This window comes from Salarias fasciatus, chromosome 16 (genome assembly GCF_902148845.1).
Source record: "Salarias fasciatus chromosome 16, fSalaFa1.1, whole genome shotgun sequence".
NCBI lineage: Eukaryota > Metazoa > Chordata > Actinopteri > Blenniiformes > Blenniidae > Salarias > Salarias fasciatus.
This window is the reverse complement of record NC_043760.1, coordinates 2,367,305-2,386,692: the sequence shown is the minus strand read 5'-3', so window position 1 is coordinate 2,386,692 and position 19,388 is coordinate 2,367,305. Positions and strand designations below refer to the sequence as shown.

At 52.8% G+C, this 19,388-nt stretch overlaps 1 protein-coding gene across 2 annotated transcripts in view; it reads left to right on the top strand.

Moving 5' to 3' along the window:
- dgkh (diacylglycerol kinase, eta) overlaps nt 1-19,388 on the top strand; it is a 53,157-nt gene that overhangs the window by 28,020 nt on the left and 5,749 nt on the right. For both annotated transcript variants that reach the window (XM_030111295.1, XM_030111294.1), the window contains 22 exons: nt 3,405-3,511; nt 4,448-4,573; nt 5,425-5,527; nt 7,096-7,258; nt 7,548-7,656; nt 7,728-7,949; nt 8,021-8,112; nt 8,385-8,484; nt 8,570-8,897; nt 9,104-9,235; nt 11,839-11,973; nt 12,594-12,711; nt 14,391-14,501; nt 14,587-14,683; nt 14,897-15,004; nt 15,754-15,867; nt 15,942-16,076; nt 16,268-16,428; nt 16,516-16,620; nt 17,227-17,317; nt 17,439-17,558; nt 18,831-18,936. In XM_030111295.1, the coding sequence (XP_029967155.1) occupies nt 3,405-3,511; nt 4,448-4,573; nt 5,425-5,527; nt 7,096-7,258; nt 7,548-7,656; nt 7,728-7,949; nt 8,021-8,112; nt 8,385-8,484; nt 8,570-8,897; nt 9,104-9,235; nt 11,839-11,973; nt 12,594-12,711; nt 14,391-14,501; nt 14,587-14,683; nt 14,897-15,004; nt 15,754-15,867; nt 15,942-16,076; nt 16,268-16,428; nt 16,516-16,620; nt 17,227-17,317; nt 17,439-17,558; nt 18,831-18,936 (2,883 nt within the window). The remainder of the gene's footprint in view (nt 1-3,404; nt 3,512-4,447; nt 4,574-5,424; nt 5,528-7,095; nt 7,259-7,547; nt 7,657-7,727; nt 7,950-8,020; nt 8,113-8,384; nt 8,485-8,569; nt 8,898-9,103; nt 9,236-11,838; nt 11,974-12,593; nt 12,712-14,390; nt 14,502-14,586; nt 14,684-14,896; nt 15,005-15,753; nt 15,868-15,941; nt 16,077-16,267; nt 16,429-16,515; nt 16,621-17,226; nt 17,318-17,438; nt 17,559-18,830; nt 18,937-19,388) is intronic.

Here is a 19,388-nt window from a genome sequence, read left to right as displayed (position 1 = left end):
CCCCACCCTCGCCCGAGCACCGTCACGTCGTTAGGCGCTCCGCACGGACCTGCTACAAACGGAGTCCAAGTCATATCCGGGAGCAGCGATCGATGTCTCGATCTGGTCCACCGCTAAACGCTGTTAGAGGGCATTAGCAGAACATTAAGAGAATTCAGAGGACGTGATACGGCTGGCCGTTAATGGCCGGGCCAGAGCCGGAGCGCCGGCCGGTCAGACTGCAGGAAAACACGGCAGAGTCCCGGGCGGCGAGGCTGAAGTAGAGACGGAAAGACAGGAGAGCTGTGTGTGTGTGTGTGTGTGTGTGTGTGTGTGTGTGTGTGTGTGTGTGTGTGTGTGTGTGTGTGTGGTGTGTGTGTGTGTGTGTGTGTGTGTGTGTGTGTGTGTGTGTGTGTGTGTGTGTGTGTGTAGCCTAGGTAGCACAAATCAATCCCTACTGACTGTCCTTTGCAGAAGATCAAAGGGGAATTGAAGCTGTGTTGATTGCTGTGGAACCGTTTTGCTCGGCTTCCCTCGGAGCTTCACGGAAAGCGTCTGCATATCGTCTTCCCCCGTGCATCGTTACATCCCGTTCAGATCCATCAGAGTCATCCTTCAGACAGAGTCTGAGGAGGCAAAACAACACAGGACATCACCAGACGCCCTGACGGTTGTCAATGATCATTTTACGACTGTTTCTGAAGCAGAGCAGATCCACAAGAAGGGAAACGCTGTTTGATCACTGATACGGTGCATTTTCACTGCTTCAGTCGTCTCAGAGCACTTTACACTGTCAGTCACACTCCTCTATTCACACACACACACACACACACACACACGCACACACACACACACACACACACACTGACCACCTCTTGGGGTTCAGAGGCGAGATGGGGCATCGACCCATCAGCTCTGAGACTGGAAGGCCACCTGTGCCCTAATTGTAACTGGATGTCAACGTATTTGGATTTTGATCAGTCGTGGTGAGTTTTAATTCAACGTCTGTGTGTATTTGATTCTTTTATCGTTGTACTGAATTAACATTGACACTCATCCTCTGTGGTGCTGCGGTAAGAGATGAGCTGTAACCACTGTGAGGGAGATACTCGTTAAATTCAGATGAAACCATGTCAGAGGGAGGAAGATGCTCTATGATCTGGATGTTAGGGGAGGAAGATGCTCTATGATCTGATGTTAGAGCAGGAAGATGCTCTATGATCTGATGTTAGAGGAGGAAGATGCTCTATAGTCTGGAGGTTTGTGGAGGATTTGGATTCCAGTCACCTGATAACACTTTATTCCGACACTCGACGCTACGCCGATGATTCAGTGTTCTCTCTCCTCCACCTCGCTACATCTGCCTGCTTTGAATACGAGAGGACATCATGGCCGGATAATGAGCGCTGAGTGGAGAGGCTCTCACTGTCTTCACACACACACACACACACACACACACACACACACACACACACACACACACACACACACCCCGGGCTGGGCCCTGCGTGGACGCGTCCCCGGGGAGCATTAGCGGCATTAGGCGGGGAGGATATGCAGATGGTGCTCATTACGATCTCCTGCCAGTCACCGGCGCTTCGTTCCGGCTTAAATTAACCAAACAGAGAAGGTGTGATCCTCCGAGCGTCGGCGCCGAAGGGCGCTTCGCAGATGAGGCGCGGAAAAACGGCGTTGTTCTCAAGACCCTGTCACACGCCTGCCTCCCGTCGGGGATGAATTCAGCCGTTGTGGAAAGTGAGCCGGGTTCCTGATGTGGTTCCTGAGACCTGGATACAAACCGTCACATGGCGGCGAGGCCCGGGCGCCGGCTCCCCGCTCGCCCGTTTTGATTCCCGTCGTTCAGGCTTAGCTTGACGGGTAAAAACCAGAGCGTCTCCCGGAGCCGTGCTGCTCTGCTGGAACCAGGACCTCCTCACTGTGGAGCTGCCAGCTGGACCCGGGGGTCCGCTCCAGGCTCCAGGTGTGTGTGGCGTCCAGAGGACAGGGATGGTTAAATATAGACCCTGTTGTCGTGATGTTTCCGGCGAAAACGCAGCATTCTTCTGTTTCTGCTTCAGAAAAGATTCAGGTTTACATGGTGCTTTGAAAACGACGGCTGTTTGGATGGAAATCTTTGCTTTTGGCTCTAAATCAGTCAGACTGGTTCAAGACTGGTTCCATTTTGGTACTTTTCAGATTCGACAGTAGCTGCAATCAAGTGGACCAAAATTAACACGAATGAATGCCGACCTGATTTAATTTGCACCATATAAACACATCAATATGATGGTATCGGCACCACCTGATTGAAATTCGGAGGGGAGGGGAGGGGAGGGGGTTGAGTTGGGGGAAGGTTATTTGGGTTATTTCCTTATATCTGGGCTTTGCCGCACGTCTGTCGTCGGTTCACTGAACGCCGCCCTGTCGTCGTCTCTTCTTGATTGAACTTCACACCAAGAGAAAGTTCATTCGATGTTTCAGTTTCAGTAGTCAAAGGAAAAACCACCAGAGCGAAAACAGGTTGATTCTATTTTTAATATCGTTGCGCTTCCAGTTGGAGCCAGGTACTTGTCTCAGTGCAAAGCATGATGGGATTGATCCGCTGAAACTAGTCTCATGGCTCCGTCTTCATGTAAACGGGCCGATCTGATCCTCTGATCAGAAACAATTCGATCTCAGGAATCCATCAGGAATCTGGAGCGATGCTGCAACCAGCTGACCAACGGGAAAGCAGTCTGGAATGGCGGGCTGCTCAGTGCGGTTGTCCTGTCTTTTTGTGATGAGGGAATCCGTCCAGCGTCCCGGCGTCCAGTCTGTCCTCAGAGTTTGGGCCCGGAACGTGAAGCCGAGCTGGACTTTCAGCTGCCGGTGGGCTGTGTGTGACTTTCACTCCGTCCTCCAGACGGTGCAGCAGGTGGATTTCAGCCTCAATCCAGACCCTCCTGCACTGAACGGCCATTTTTATTTTTATTTAGTTTTAATCTGCATCCAGCCGTGCAGTCGTCAGGCCGAGTTTCTGTCGGTCAGACATGCAGATGAGCAGCTGGTTCTGAGGGCGGCCATGATTCCCGCTGAGCTGTAATGCCAGCCTGTGCTGCTTCCTGGGTGTGTCTGCTGCTGGTTCATGGATCACTGTCCGCCGTTTGCAGTGTGTGGAGACAGGAGGACAGGAGAGTTCTTCACGCCCCATTACCCCTCGGCGGCGTCCTGCCGCTCTAATTCATGGTTTCTTTTCTGGAGCCTTTCGCTCCGTTCGGGTGAAAGTGCGTCTCGTTTGCATGACGACGTTTTAAAACGACGCAGAGAGCTTGACAGTTAATAACGTCTCTGAATGAGGCTGACGGTGTTGTTTGTGACGTTGTTCCTCAGTGTTTGTTGTGAAAATACAGTCCATTGATTTCATCGTTGTTGGGTTTTTTTCTCAGTCTGTAAATTCAAGGCCCACAAGCGCTGCGCCGTCCGAGCCACCAACAACTGCAAGTGGACGACGCTGGCCTCCATCGGGAAGGACATCATCGAGGATGAGGACGGGGTGCGTCTCTCTCACACACACACACACACACACACACACACACCACGGGAATCGGTGTAGTGAGCATCCCAGTCCACACGGTGGCGCTGTTGGCTGTTTGAAGCCGCTTTTAACGGTTGTTTAGAACAGTGGTCCAGTTTTTTTGGCGCTGCAGCATAAACGAGTGTAAAACGATGCATGAAAAACAAACTGATGGAGTTCAGAAGAAGGAAGTGAAGCGTTTCTGAAAATAAAACTCAATGCAGACTATTTAAACTTACACTTTCAAAACGGTGCAGTCTCCACTCAGTCGACGTGAAACTGGCAAAAACAAAATGTTTTTTTTTTAAGATAAAAGTTTAAACTATGTTGAATAATTTGCATAATTTGGAAGGCTCAGCTTTATCCACAGTTTGACGCCACTGTTCAGCATGAAGTACAGGATCATGGAAAACAAGGATGGTAAACATAAGGCCTGTGGGCCAGAACCGGCCTGCAGGAGGCTCCAATCCGGCCAAACCACTGCTGTAAACAAACTGAAAAATTTAAAGAGAACGTAGATTTTTTTTTTTTTTTTTTTTTTTTTTTTTTTTTGTAGTGGACCATACCAGAGACCGGAGCTGAGATATTAGCAATGCAGCCATAAAAGACTAGCAAAGTAGCACTAGCCTCGACGCCATGCTGTCAGGAGGAGTTTGGAAAAACATGCAGCAGGTTTCATTTGACCCGACTTTTTGTTGAGATTGTTGTCATTCTCTGACGTGATTGTTTTTTTGTGAAAATATAGACGAATTCATGAATTACAGTCTGAACCACAACAAGGAAAAACTTTTCAGTTGTCATGTAAAGGTCGTTATGGCGCCTTTTTCCTGGTCCGGCTGAAATGTGTACGACACCCCAGATGTAAACTCTGTGTGTGTGTGTGTGTGTGTGTGTGTGTGTGTGTGTGCTCTCCAGGTCGCCATGCCTCACCAGTGGTTGGAAGGCAACCTGCCGGTCAGTGCCAAGTGTGCGGTGTGCGATAAGACGTGCGGCAGCGTGCTGCGCCTGCAGGACTGGCGCTGCCTGTGGTGCAAAGCCATGGTGAGCCTGAACGCCGCTTTCCCAGAATTCAGCTCCACACACAGAAGACTGTCTGAGTCCGGCAGACAAACTGAGCTGATGTTTCACGGATTGTTCCGCGTTGTGGATTCGATGAAGAAGGTCCGCTGGCTGACCGAGACTCCCAGACCGCTTCATGGAAGCATCCAGGATTGTAAATCACAGCTTTCGTGATTCACCTGATCGCTGATTGATATTTCCAGACGCGTTGACAGACTCAGCAGGCAGACATGTCGTCTGTACGTTAAAGTGACAGGCTTCCCCGGCCCTGACTCCACGCTCGCTCCCGTACAACGCTTCAGGAGGCGGCAGCTCGCTCAGAGTCTCGGTTAATTTCTCTGTTTGGATTTATTATTTATGAGGATTCTGTATTTTGGTAAGAAAGCGGCGCTCGGAGAGCTTCATAACAAGGAAACAGCAGATCAGCGAGTTTTAACCGCGAGTTGACGAGTCGAGGCTCTCTGTGGGTTTAGTTTTTAACGTCAGCTTTCGTTTCCAGATCACTCTCCTTCGTTTCACTCCTGAACCTCCGTTTAAAAGACGGCGGAAACAAACTTTTTGAAAACGCTCCGATTCCGTCTCCATGGAAACGGGAAAAATCCTGACTTTTTGAACAGTCTCCGGCTGTCTCCATGGAAACAGGAAGTAAAGTCAACTTTTTGAAAACGGCTCCCAAGATGGATTTTTTTTTTTACGCTTCCTGTCTCCATGGAAACGGGGGGAAATATGTCTTTGGCTTGATGTAGAAACCCTGCTTTAATCCATCTGAACCTAAACTCTGCGTGCGTGTGTGTGTGTGTGTGTGTGTGTGTGTGTGTGTGTGTGGCTGGTAGGTTCACACAGCCTGTATGGACCTGTATCCTCGCAAGTGTCCTCTGGGTCAGTGCAAAGTGTCCATCATCCCCCCGACCGCGCTCAACAGCATCGACTCGGACGGTAGGCCACACACACACACACACACACACACACACACACACACACACACACACACACACACACACACACAGGGCAGGCTTTACATCGCTGCGGTGGTGTCGAGGCGAGGCGCTGGAGCCGTTCAAGCACACACTGAACGTCCCTGTTGTCTCCGCCCACTCCTCCTGCAACGCCGCCGGAGCATGAAGACAGCAGTGAGAGACGGAGGACGAAGGGCTGCGACCTCAGGCTCAGAACGGCGACCCCAGGGTCAGAGCTGTGACCTCCTGTTGGTCCGGGCTGGGCCCTTCAGGAGACCCGGGTCCAGACTCTCTGAGTTCGGTCCTGAATCGGTCTGAGCAACAAAACTCCCACCGAGCGTGAAAGGCGTTAATCAAGTGTGACGGCCGAGACGCCGCTTCCAGGAAGCCTAAATATAGCGGCACCTGACGGGCCGACACACACACACCCTGCTAAAAATAGATCAAATACAGAAGAGGGTGTGTGTATGAGTGTGTGGGGGTGTGTGTGATTAGCACCTGTGAGACAGATTCAGAAAAGCGTGCGTGATAGGATTACTGCTGCAGTCACACACACACGCACACGCACGCTCACACGCACGCACACACACACACACACACACAGGATAATTGGAAATAGAAAAAGAAGACTGGCTCTTGTGTGAAGGAAACGTGTGGCGGTGAGGATGAAGGAGGGAGGAAGAGGAGGGAGGGAGGCTGTTTGTCCTCCCCTCACATGTCAGGGTCTCCTCTGCCTCGGAGGGGGGGTCGGCTCCCAGCCGGCCGGAGGGGAGGGAAGGCTGGAGAGGAGCACGTGCCACAGCATCGTGACTCCCTCCTTCCTCCCTCCTCCATCCTTCCTCTCTCTCTCTCTCTCTCTCCTCCCTCCTTCCTCCCTCCTCCATCCTTCCTCTCTCTCTCTCTCTCTCTCTCTCCTCCCTCCTTCCTCCCTCCTCCCCTTTTCTCCCGTGAACCGAAGAGGGAAAATGGGAAAGTCTGAAGTTGTGAACGTGGAGATTAAAGCAAAAAGATGACGGGAAAGTCAATAAGAAGTTATCTACTAATTGATTTACTAATTCTTTACAATCTGTGTGTGTGTGTGTGTGTGTGTGTGTGTGAAAAGAGATTGTATGTATATATAAGGGGAATATGTGTGGAAGACTGATAATATATGTTTGTGCGAGAAGAAAGTATGTGTGTAAAAAGATAATGCATGTATATGTCATAAGAGAGAGAAATATATGGAGAGAAAATATATGTATGTGAGAGGTGAATATATGTGTGAGTAGGGAATATATGTGTGTGAAGGATGAATGTATGTGAGAGGGTGACTTTATGTGTGTGAGAGGTGAATATATGTGTGTGAGAGGTGAATATATGTGTGAGTGGAATATATGTGTAAGAGGTGAATATATGTGTGTGCGTTCTGTCTTGTTCGGCCCTCGGGAGCGTTCTGACCCCTGGTGTCTTTTTAGCGGTCTTGATCCGCCTCCTCTTCGGTTTCTGGGGTTCACCTGCTGTGAGTCGGAGCGTGACCTTTGACCTGCGCTCCGCGCGTTTTCTCCGCAGGCTTCTGGAAGGCCACCTGTCCGCCCTCCTGTGCCAGTCCCCTCCTGGTCTTCGTCAACTCCAAGAGCGGCGACAACCAGGGCGTGAAGTTCCTGCGGCGCTTCAAGCAGCTGCTGAACCCGGCGCAGGTCTTCGACCTGGTCAACGGCGGGCCGCACCTCGGGTGAGCCGGGCTCAGGGAGAACATGCAGACCAGACACGGGATTTCCTCACTGTGAGCTGACTGTTCTCACCACTTCTCCACCATGTGGTCCTGATGCGAATAAAAAGATGGTGAAGTGGTCAGATCCGGTTTGTTCGGTGGTTTGGTTCCTTCTCTGGAGAGAGTCTGCATGTTATCCCTGTGGAATTCACCAGTTACATGCATTTTGAGGCAACGGAGGACTTTAATGTGACTGAAGGAGCATCTCAAGGTGTTCATGTTATGACTGGAGGCTGTGTGTCTCCGCCAGCCTGCGCCTGTTTCAGAAGTTCGATAACTTCCGGATCCTGGTGTGCGGCGGCGACGGCAGCGTGGGATGGGTCCTGTCTGAGATCGACAAGCTCAACCTCCACAAGCAGGTGAGGGGGCGGGGCCTGGGACCCTTCAGCGTTCAGTCAGGAACGTGTAACGACGGCGTGTTGTGCCCCAGTGCCAGCTGGGAGTGCTGCCTCTGGGCACGGGGAACGACCTGGCCCGGGTTCTGGGCTGGGGCCCGTCCTGCGACGACGACACGCAGCTGCCGCAGATCCTGGAGAAGCTGGAGCGAGCCAGCACCAAGATGCTGGACCGCTGGAGCATCATGACCTACGAGATCAAGATCCCGCCCAAACACAGCGGCCCCGCCACGCCCGAGGGGCCCGACGACTGCCAGGTACCCGGCGGCCGGGCGGGTGGGGGAGGGGTCTCTTCATCGGCCCTCTAACCGCCGTCCTCTCCCTGCAGTTCCACATCGCGGCGTACGAGGACTCGGTGGCGGCTCACCTCACAAAGATCCTCAACTCGGAGCAGCACTCGGTGGTCATCTCCTCCGCCAAGTACGACGCCTCAGCACAGCCAGCCGGCGGCACCAGCAGCCACATCGTCTCACACACTTTTAAAGCTTTAACGAAAACACTTTTACTGATTGTGTCTTTCTGATCACTCGTTTTCTTGATCTGTGTGTGGAAAAGCGAGATCGATTAGTTAAAATTCAAGATCAGCAAAAAGAAAATGAAGAGTCGAGACGTTCTGTGTTTCAGCGATAACGGTTCTTGCGGATTTGTTGTGAATGTACCATAACATCCAGACGTCTGCGTCGTGTTCCCAGGATCCTGTGTGAGACGGTGAAGGACTTTGTGGCCAAAGTGGGGAAGGCGTACGAGAAGAGCTCCGAGAACGTGGAGGACTGCGACACCATGTCTCTGAAGGTGAGCGAGGCGCCGGGAGTTAGCCGAGGGACGTCGCGTCCGTGTCCGTCCTCCTCACCGTCCTCGCCGTCCTCTTGTCCTCCAGTGCGCCGTCCTCAACGACAAGCTGGACTCGCTGCTGCAGACGCTGAACAGCGAGTGCCAGGCGCTGCCGCCGCCGCCGCACGCCACGCCTCCCATTGTGGAGGAGGAGCAGGAGGAGGAGGAGGAGGAGGAGGGGGACGAGGACGAGGAGGAGGAGGCCAGCGAGGAGAGCCTGACGGAGCCCAAGAGGAAGCTGGAGGAGGAGGAGACGGAGAAGAGAGGAGGGGCCGACTCCGCCCACCAGCTGTTCCGCAGCAGAGAGCAGCTGATGCTGCGAGCAAACAGCCTGAAGAAGGCCGTGAGGCAGATCATCGAGCAGGCCGAGAGGGGTACACACACACACACACGCACACACACACACTCACACACACACTCTGGAACGGCTCTGATAAAATCTATGGTTTAATTAATTGATAATTGGCTGAGTTGCTGTGAAGGTGACGTCTGCAGTGTGTCTCTCCAGCCTGAAGCTCCAGGTTCTGTTCTGAGTCCAGACCCGGAACCGCTCCTCACTGTTCTCCTGCTCCGTGTTCAGTGGTGGACGAGCAGAACGCGCACACCGACGACACCGAGCTGCCGTCGCCGCTGGAGTTCCGGAAGGACGGCGAGGACGAGAACCGAGACAGCGAGAAGGACGAGGACACCAAGGAGCTGGAGGCCGTGTCGGGTACGACCGCTTCTCCGCTCGGGCTCCCGGTCCGCCGGGGTATCAGCACAGAAACACTTCAGGTCCAGGTTCTCCTGTCGGGGCGGCTGCAGACCAGAACCTCAGTGGATCCACGGTCCGTCTCATTCGCCAACATTTCACCCAGAATGAAGAAACATAGAAACTCCAAACCAATGAAGTCACCCAGATGAGAATAAACACATGGAAAATATAAAATAACATAAAATAGACTGAAAAATAGGAATTAAAAAGTGGAAATCATTAAAACAGCCCTGAATATGCATCATACGATGTAGATATAGCACATGTAACACAGGTAGCCTCAGGAGACGCTGTAAATGTCAATCAGTTTAAATTTAAATGTCACAATGATGAACTGTTTGACCTGAAACCTTTGACCTTTGACCTGCTTGGCTCCCTGAAGTCGGTTCTGTCATCCGGCTTCGTTAAAAAACATGCAGCTAGAGAAAGTTTTTCAAACTGTCTCTGCAGACTGGAACAGGTCGATGTGGGATTTGGCTCCTTTCTGTCCAGACGCTTGAAATCACGCCCTCTAGTGGTCTGCAGACCGCAGCACTCCACTCCGCTAATGGGGGAAAAAAATCCCAAAGTGCTGCTGACGCAGAGCGAGCTTCCCGTCATCAATAAAGTGAAGGAGTAGAGCTAAAATAGCGTCTCCTCTCCTGTGAGATTCCACCGGCTGATCATATCTCCAGCATCTCGGTCTGGAAGCAGAGGCGCGGGGACGGGAGCTGAGAGGCTGTCGGATGAGCCGTGTGGGCGTGAGCGCGGCGGCCGCAGGAAGCCGTATTGTCTCGGAGGCCGAACTGCTTCCTGTTTACCACGAGCCCACTTCCTTCCTTCCACACATTTTCCAGCGGCGACGAGACGAGGAGGCTTCCACTGCTCCTCCTCCTCCATTGTTTTCCTTGATGATAGCTGTCAAGTCAAAGGTGGAAGGGGGGTGGGGGGTGGAGGTGGTGGAGGGGGGGGGGGGGGAGGGGTCAAAGAGTTTCATGTTCCTACAATGTGAAATATTTTGGATACAGAGAAGAAGATACAACAACACTGAGGTGTTGTGATGCTGCCCGAAAGAACACACTGCTGCTGAGGGTCCATCATCTGGACGGTAGAGGAGGAAGCTGCTCTAAAGTCTGGATGGTAGAGGAGGAAGATGCTCTAAAGTCTGGACGGTAGAGGAGGAAGATGCTCTAAAGTCTGGACGGTAGAGGAGGAAGATGCTCTAAAGTCTGGATGGTAGAAGAGGAAGATGCTCTAAAGTCTGGATGGTAGAAGAGGAAGATGCTCTAAAGTCTGGACGGTAGAGGAGGAAGATGCTCTAAAGTCTGGATGGTAGAGGAGGAAGATGCTCTAAAGTCTGGATGGTAGAGGAGGAAGATGCTCTAAAGTCTGGATGGTAGAAGAGGAAGATGCTCTAAAGTCTGGATGGTAGAGGAGGAAGATGCTCTAAAGTCTGGATGGTAGAGGAGGAAGATGCTCTAAAGTCTGGATGGTAGAAGAGGAAGATGCTCTAAAGTCTGGACGGTAGAGGAGGAAGATGCTCTAAAGTCTGGACGGTAGAGGAGGAAGATGCTCTAAAGTCTGGATGGTAGAGGAGGAAGATGCTCTAAAGTCTGGACGGTAGAGGAGGAAGATGCTCTAAAGTCTGGACGGTAGAGGAGGAAGATGCTCTAAAGTCTGGATGGTAGAGGAGGAAGATGCTCTAAAGTCTGGATGGTAGAAGAGGAAGATGCTCTAAAGTCTGGACGGTAGAGGAGGAAGATGCTCTAAAGTCTGGATGGTAGAAGAGGAAGATGCTCTAAAGTCTGGACGGTAGAGGAGGAAGATGCTCTAAAGTCTGGACGGTAGAGGAGGAAGATGCTCTAAAGTCTGGATGGTAGAGGAGGAAGATGCTCTAAAGTCTGGACGGTAGAGGAGGAAGATGCTCTAAAGTCTGGATGGTAGAAGAGGAAGATGCTCTAAAGTCTGGACGGTAGAGGAGGAAGATGCTCTAAAGTCTGGACGGTAGAGGAGGAAGATGCTCTAAAGTCTGGATGGTAGAGGAGGGAAGATGCTCTAAAGTCTGGATGGTAGAAGAGGAAGATGCTCTAAAGTCTGGACGGTAGAGGAGGAAGATGCTCTAAAGTCTGGATGGTAGAAGAGGAAGATGCTCTAAAGTCTGGACGGTAGAGGAGGAAGATGCTCTAAAGTCTGGACGGTAGAGGAGGAAGATGCTCTAAAGTCTGGATGGTAGAGGAGGAAGATGCTCTAAAGTCTGGACGGTAGAGGAGGAACATGCTCTAAAGTCTGGACGGTAGAGGAGGATGATGATAGTTTGAGGCCGGGTGCAGCCGCAGTGGGAGGACAGTGAAGTTTTCACAATTTCACAATCTGGCCAAGAAGCGAGTGGGACAGCTAGCATGCTAGGCTAACAGCCTGTGACCTGCTTCATCAACCAGAACAGCAACATGAGGATCAGATGTCAGGAGAACGGCTCCCTCTACTGGTGAGAGGAGGCGAGGGCTGGAAACATCCTGACCTGCTGTGGTCTGTGTGTGTGTGTGTGTGTGTGTGTGTGTGTGTGTGTGTGTGTGTGTGTGCAGCTGCTAAGAGTCCCTGTTCTCCCACGGAGAGGAGGGTGAGTCGCAGCACCCAGTCCTACGGCTCCTTCACCATCACCCCGTTCACCACCAGCAAGGAGAACCTGCCTGTTCTCAACACACGCATCATCTGTCCAGGTACACACACACACACACACACACACACACACACACACACACACACACACCACACACACACACACACCACACACACACACACACACACACACACACACACACACACGCTCAGTCTTGTATTTCTATCCTTGTGGGGACCGTCCATTGACTCCCATTCATGTCTAGCCCCTAACCCTGACCCTTACCCTAACCCTAACCCACACCACAACAAAGCCTAACCCTAAAGAAATGTTTTTGCGCTTTTACTTTTTTCAGTAACAACAACATGGTCAAGAAAACACTGTTTCTCCTACTTAGGACCGGAAAAAGGTCCCCACAAGGCACGTCGTTCCACGTTTTGCTATCCTTGTGGGGACATTTGGCCCCAACAAGGATAGAAATACGAGAACACACACACACACACACACACACACACACACACCACACACACACACACACCACACACACACACACACACACACACACACACACACACACACACACACACACTCAGTTAACAGTGAAGATCCTCTCTGTAGTAACCTGAGTTACGCTGGTTGTGACTGATGATTGACGTGCGCACGCGTGTGTGTGTGTGTGTGTGTGTGTGTGTGTGTGTGTGTGTGTGTGTGTGTGTACAGGATTACGAGCAGGTCTTGCCGCCTCCATCGCCGGCAGCTCCATCATCAGTAAGATGCTGCTGGCGAACATCGACCCGTTTGGCGCCACACCGTTCATCGACCCCGACCTGGACTCACTGTGAGTCCCTCCTCCTGTCCTCCTGTCCTCCTCCTGTCCTCCTGTCCTCCTGTCCCTCCTCCTGTCCTCCTGTCCTCCTCCTGTCCTCCTGTCCTCCTGTCCTCCTCCTGTCCTCCTGTTCTCCTGTCCTCCTGTCCCTCCTCCTGTCCTCCTCCTGTCCTCCTCCTGTCCTCCTCCTGTCCTCATGTTCTCCTCCTGTCCTCCTGTCCCTCCTCCTGTCCTCCTCCTGTCCTCCTCCTGTCCTCCTCCTGTTCTCCTGTCCTCCTGTCCCTCCTCCTGTCCTCCTCCTGTCCTCCCCCTGTCCTCCTCCTGTCCTCCTGTTCTCCTCCTGTCCTCCTGTCCCTCCTCCTGTCCTCCTCCTGTCCTCCTCCTGTCCTCCTCCTGTCCTCCTGTTCTCCTCCTGTCCTCCTGTCCCTCCTCCTGTCCTCCTCCTGTCCTCCTCCTGTCCTCCTCCTGTCCTCCTGTCCCTCCTCCTGTCCTCCTCCTGTCCTCCTGTCCTCCTCCTGTCCTCCTCCTGTCCTCCTCCTGTCCTCCTGTCCCTTCTCCTGTCCTCCTCCTGTCCCTCCTCCTGTCCTCCTCCTGTCCTCCTCCTGTCCTCCTGTCCTCCTCCTGTTCTCCTCCTGTCCTCCTCCTCCTGTCCTCCTCCTGTCCTCCTCCTTTCCTCCTGTCCTCCTCCTGTCCTCCTGTCCCTTCTCCTGTCCTCCTCCTGTCCTCCTGTCCCTTCTCCTGTCCTCCTCCTGTCCCTCCTCCTGTCCTCCTCCTGTCCTCCTCCTGTCCTCCTGTCCTCCTCCTGTTCTCCTCCTGTCCTCCTCCTCCTGTCCTCCTCCTGTCCTCCTCCTTTCCTCCTGTCCTCCTCCTGTCCTCCTGTCCCTTCTCCTGTCCTCCTCCTGTCCCTCCTCCTTTCCTCCTGTCCTCCTCCTGTCCTCCTGTCCCTCCTCCTGTCCTCCTCCTGTCCTCCTCCTGTCCTCCTCCTGTCCTCCTCCTGTCCTCCTGTTCTCCTCCTGTCCTCCTGTCCTCCTCCTGTCCTCTTGTTCTCCTCCTGTCCTCCTCCTGTCCTCCTCCTGTCCTCCTCCTGTCCTCCTCCTGTCCTCCTGTCCCTCCTCCTGTCCTCCTCCTGTCCCTCCTCCTGTCCTCCTCCTGTCCTCCTGTCCCTCCTCCTGTCCTCCTCCTGTCCTCCTCCTGTCCTCCTGTTCTCCTCCTGTCCTCCTGTCCTCCTCCTGTCCTCTTGTTCTCCTCCTGTCCTCCTCCTGTCCTCCTGTCCTCCTCCTGTCCCTCCTCCTGTCCTCCTGTCCTCCTCCTGTCCCTCCTCCTGTCCTCCTGTCCTCCTCCTGTCCTCCTGTCCCTCCTCCTGTCCTCCTCCTGTCCTCTTGTTCTCCTCCTGTCCTCCTCCTGTCCTCCTGTCCTCCTCCTGTCCTCCTCCTGTCCTCCTGTCCTCCTCCTGTCCCTCCTCCTGTCCTCCTGTTCTCCTCCTGTCCTCCTGTCCCTCCTCCTGTCCTCCTCCTGTCCTCTTGTTCTCCTCCTGTCCTCCTCCTGTCCTCCTCCTGTCCTCCTGTCCCTCCTCCTGTCCTCCTCCTGTCCTCCTGTCCCTCCTCCTGTCCTCTTCCTGTCCTCCTGTCCTCCTGTCCTCCTCCAGTCTCTCTCTGTCTCTGTCCTCACCCGTCTTTCTGCTCGTCCTCCAGTGAAGGCTACATGGAGAAATGCGTCATGAACAACTACTTCGGCATCGGCCTGGACGCCAAGATCTCCCTGGAGTTCAACAACAAGCGGGAGGAGCACCCCGAGAAATGCAGGTGGGGGGCTGTCCCTCCTGGGTCCTGGTCCTAACCCCCCCTCCTCCTCACCACTGGTCTCAGTCTCTGCCTCTTCCTGATGCAGGAGCCGAACCAAGAACATGATGTGGTACGGCGTTCTGGGCACCAAGGAGCTCCTGCAGAGAACCTACAAGAACCTGGAGCAGAAGGTCCAGCTGGAGGTGAGCCTCGGAGTCTGGAACTCTTGAATCCAGGGCGGAGTTTCCCCGCTCTGCTGGTCTGATAAGTCGGTTCTGGCATCTCATCAGACGTCGCTGCCTGGTTTAAAGAGGCGACAGTTTTTCTAGAACGTTCTGGTAAAGACGCCTCTTGTAAAGCAGAGCCTTCAGTTTTCTGTGTGGGTCAAAGGTCGCTCTGTGTCCCCCCCCCCCCAGTGTGACGGGCAGTACATCCCCCTGCCCAGCCTCCAGGGCATCGCCGTGCTCAACATCCCCAGCTACGCCGGGGGAACCAACTTCTGGGGCGGGACCAAGGAGGACGACGTGAGTACGACTCCGGGGGGGCAGAGGGCTCCTGCTGGGGGGGCAGAGGGCTCCTGCTGGGGCGGGGGGGCAGAGGGGAGTCAGTGATATAACTGCCTGGAGGATTAGAGTGTCAGGGTCCACACACACACTCCTCAGTGAGCCCCTACAGAGGTCACCCTTGAACACACACACACACACACACACACACACACACACACACACACACATCCAGTACGCGCTGGGTGAACAGAGCGAGGACATGAAGCTAAACTCCGTCGTCGTTCTGGGTCACATGATCGATTATCAGAAATGAGAGAAACTCAAACAGGAAGTCAGTTACGGTGTGAGTAGAGCAGCTAGGTAGAGCGGTCATCTCTCAGCTGAGAGGTCGCAGGTTCAATTCCACATGTTAAAGTGTCATTAAGCAGGATTTTGAGCGATGATGATGGATCCTTAAAGAGGAAAAAAAATCACATTTAACATTTCACACTTAAAGGAAACATCCAGATAAAATCAGTGTCATTAAAGCACAAAAACCTTATTTTGTTTTTCTAATAATGCTTCACAGGTGAGATGCAGACCGTCGCCTCTCAGCTTTATTCATATTCATATATTTAAACCAACTAATTCCAGCTGAACATCAGTAGATATAAAACCCTGAAAGCATGCAGTCAGAGGCTCCGCCCCCTCGGAGCCGCCGGTCAGCTGACTCAGAGTGATTCCTGTGGCGCCGTCGGTCTCACGGCTCCGCCCACTTCTCCCTGCAGATCTTCTGCGCTCCGTCGTTCGACGATAAGATCCTGGAGGTGGTGGCGGTGTTCGGGAGCATGCAGATGGCAGTGTCCCGGGTCATCAAGCTGCAGCACCACCGCATCGCCCAGGTGAGCACCGCCTGGCGCCGCGGGACGCCGGCGGGGCGCCGGGCGTCTGAACCGAGCCGCTGTCTCTCCCCCAGTGCCGCACGGTGAAGATCACCATCCTGGGAGACGAGGGCGTCCCCATCCAGGTGGACGGCGAGGCCTGGATCCAGCCGCCCGGCGTCATCAAGATCCAGCACAAGAACCGGGCGCAGATGCTGACCAGAGACAGAGTAAGGAGCCGCAGAACGCCGCAGAACGCCGCAGAACGCCGCAGACACTCCGACACGCTGCCACACTGAGATCACGATCAGCTGTTTGCTTTCAGTGGAAGGGTTTTTTTTTTACATCATGTCTACCGGAGCCGTGTCCACGGTGTGTTTGACCCCCGGGTCGTGTGGTCTGTCCCCGTCGCCCCCTGCAGGCCTTTGAGAACACGCTCAAGTCCTGGGAGGACAAGCTGAAGTACGACAAGCCGCCGCTGCGGCCGCACCTGTACCCGCAGCAGTCGGTGGACCTGGCCACGGAGGAGGAGGCGGCGCTGCTGCAGGCCTGCGCCCGGGCCTCCGAGGAGCTCATCACCAGGTAGGCCTCCTCCACACACACACACACACACACACACACACACACACACACACTCTCCCGGCGCTCACCTGCCTGCTCCTCCATCAGGATCTGTGAGGCGGCCAAGACCAACGGCCTCCTGGAGCAGGAGCTGGCCCACGCCGTCAACGCCGCGTCCCACGCCATCAACAAGACACACCCCAAGTTCCAGAGGTGCGCACGCACACACATACACACACACACACTCTCTCTCTCTCTCTCTCTCACACACACACACACACACACACACACACACACACACACACACACACACAGAGAGCAGCCCAGACATGGCTGGTTCAGGGAGTGTATGCCAGGATGGCTGCACAGACCCCTCATCAGCCACTAGGGGGCGCTAGAGCCTCTCGCTTCTTTACATGGAGCCTTTATTTATGTGAGTTCATCCTGATGACTGGATGATTTTTACTGGAGTAGTTTATATTTACTGCTTCGTCATTTTTCAGGACTCAAAGTGCTTCAAACGTCAAAAACATGAAAGAGGACAAATATTTGCAATGATATATGAAGACAAAGTTAACACACACACACACACACACACACACACACACACACACACACACACGTCCTCTGACCTCCGTCTAACCTCATAACTTAAGTATTTATTGATCTGGAACCTGGATCTTCCTCTCAGTTAAACTTTCCTCGGACTCCTTCTTCCCATATTTCACCCGAGTCCCCGTCATGTGGGCGAGTGTGTGTGTGTGTGTGTGTGTGGGTGTGCGCACACTGATCGGGATCCTGAACGCTCCCTCTGCAGAGCCTGACGAGGAACACGGCCATCGAGGTGGCGAGCACCGTCAAGGCGCTGTACAACGAGACGGAGTCCCTGCTGCTGGGCCGAGTCTCCCTGGTGAGTCACCGCGGCCGAAGCTCCTCTCTGCCCTGGATTATTCACTCCTTCACTCAATCTGTGGCATCAGAGAAATGGAAATCACTCCCTTCTCTTCCCCTTCTTCCTCTCTCTGGAACAGCAACTGGATCCGCCGGAGGAGGAGCAGCTGTCCGGCGCGCTGCAGAGCGTCGAGGTGGAGCTGGGCAAGCTGGGAGAAATCCCCTGGCTCTACCACATCCTGCAGCCCAACGACGAGGAGGTGAGGCAGCGCTCACACACACACACACACACACACACACACACACACACACACACACACACACACACACACACACACACACACAGTAATGCAACTCAACTGAAAATCTGTGAACTCTTTGACTCTTGGCACATCAGGTGAAACAAACTCAGGTTTACTAAAAGAACCCACCAGAGCCCACGCTTCAGAGGGTTTTTGTCTATCAAACATAAGGCCCAGGGGCCAAAACTGGCCTCCAATAGGCTCAAATCAGGCCAAATCACCAAGCAAATTGTAAAAATTTCAAAGAAAACATTGATTTTGTTTGTTTACACATTCCTGAAGAACAGCAGACGAAACACTGAGACTCGAGCTGAGAGTGATGCCGCCATGACAGCTAGCTAGCTGGCTAGCATTAGCTGTACTCACCCACAATGCAACAGCTACAGGAGAAGTTTTCTGGACATTTCATTGTTTTCTGCATCAGAAGGTTTCATAAAATTGGCTTTATGTTGAGATTTTCAGCTGTAATTGTTTTTCATTTTAATTTCACGAAAATATCGGCATTTTCCTCACATTTACTCTGAATACAGCAAAACAAACCTTTACAGGATTGCTCTGTTGTACTGGTTTGTATTATCTCATAGTGGTTAAGTAATAAGGCATATTTATGTCTAATATTGGACATTTTTTGTTGTATCTGTATGAATTAAACTGTAATTTGGTCCTGGAAATCAGTTTTTCAAGCAGTAGTGAAAGTGACAGACAGCTGGAAACATGAAATGTCAAAAGGAGAAGATTTTACGTCTCCATTTCAGCAGAATTGATGCTGGGCACTTTTAACTGCAGTTTCTTTCTTTCTTTCTTTCTTTTTTTTTGTCTAAAGATTTCCACCAGAAATCTAATGTTTGGGCAGTAAACACTCCATGAACCGAGCTCCTTTTGCTGACGACGCTTTGTCACATGACCTCAAACCTCAGTATCAAATCGTCACTGCCAGCTTTACAGACTAAAATTGGTTTTACTTGCCGAAGAAGAGGTTTTTCCCGCTGTACATAGATTCGTGGCTATGTTTCTGTCAGTTACTCTACCTTCATACCTATATTTCTACCTCTACAGTTTCAGTTCCAGCTGTTAAAAGAATCTTCCACACCAAACTGAATCACTTTTCCCAGAATAAACAGCTGATTTAGTGCTTTTTCACCGTGCAGCTTCAGCGTAGCATGACTGCATGTAACGGGAGAGTCGGGTAGCTAAATGAAAAGCTATAGGTTGACTGTGCTTATGTACCAGGACCCCTCTCTGGGTTACGGCAAGAGGAACAGTCGCAGCAGCATGTTCCGCATTGTGCCAAAGTTCAAGAAGGAGAAGGCGTCCAAGAAGACCAGCCCCCAGTCAGGTAGGAGTGTCCCGCGGTTTCCCGTGACTGAGCGGACAGACGGTCTCTCCGCTCTGGAGTCCGCCTGGATCGAGCTTCCCTGTGAAGCAGTGAATGTTGGAAGCTGGATATTAAAGGGGAAATGTCACCGTCCTCGCTCCATTCAGCCATCGCATCCATTCACCGTTCCACACTAAAAGAAACCAGTGTTTCAGGCACCGCGGCGTTTCGTCCCACGGTTTGACCCCGTCCACCCCCCACGCCCCTCCTCCACCTCCACCCTCATGCCCTGCTCAGTCAGCAAGCCTTCAGAAGGAGAACAAACCAGAGAAAGGGAGCCAAAGTTTCAAGAAGTAGGAAACGTCTAGACGAGCAGCGTTTGAACGGCCTTCCCCTCATCGAGGGCTGGTCTCTGATTGGTTCAGCTGGATTTCCTCTCCTTCCCCTCATCGTGGGCTGGTCTCTGATTGGTT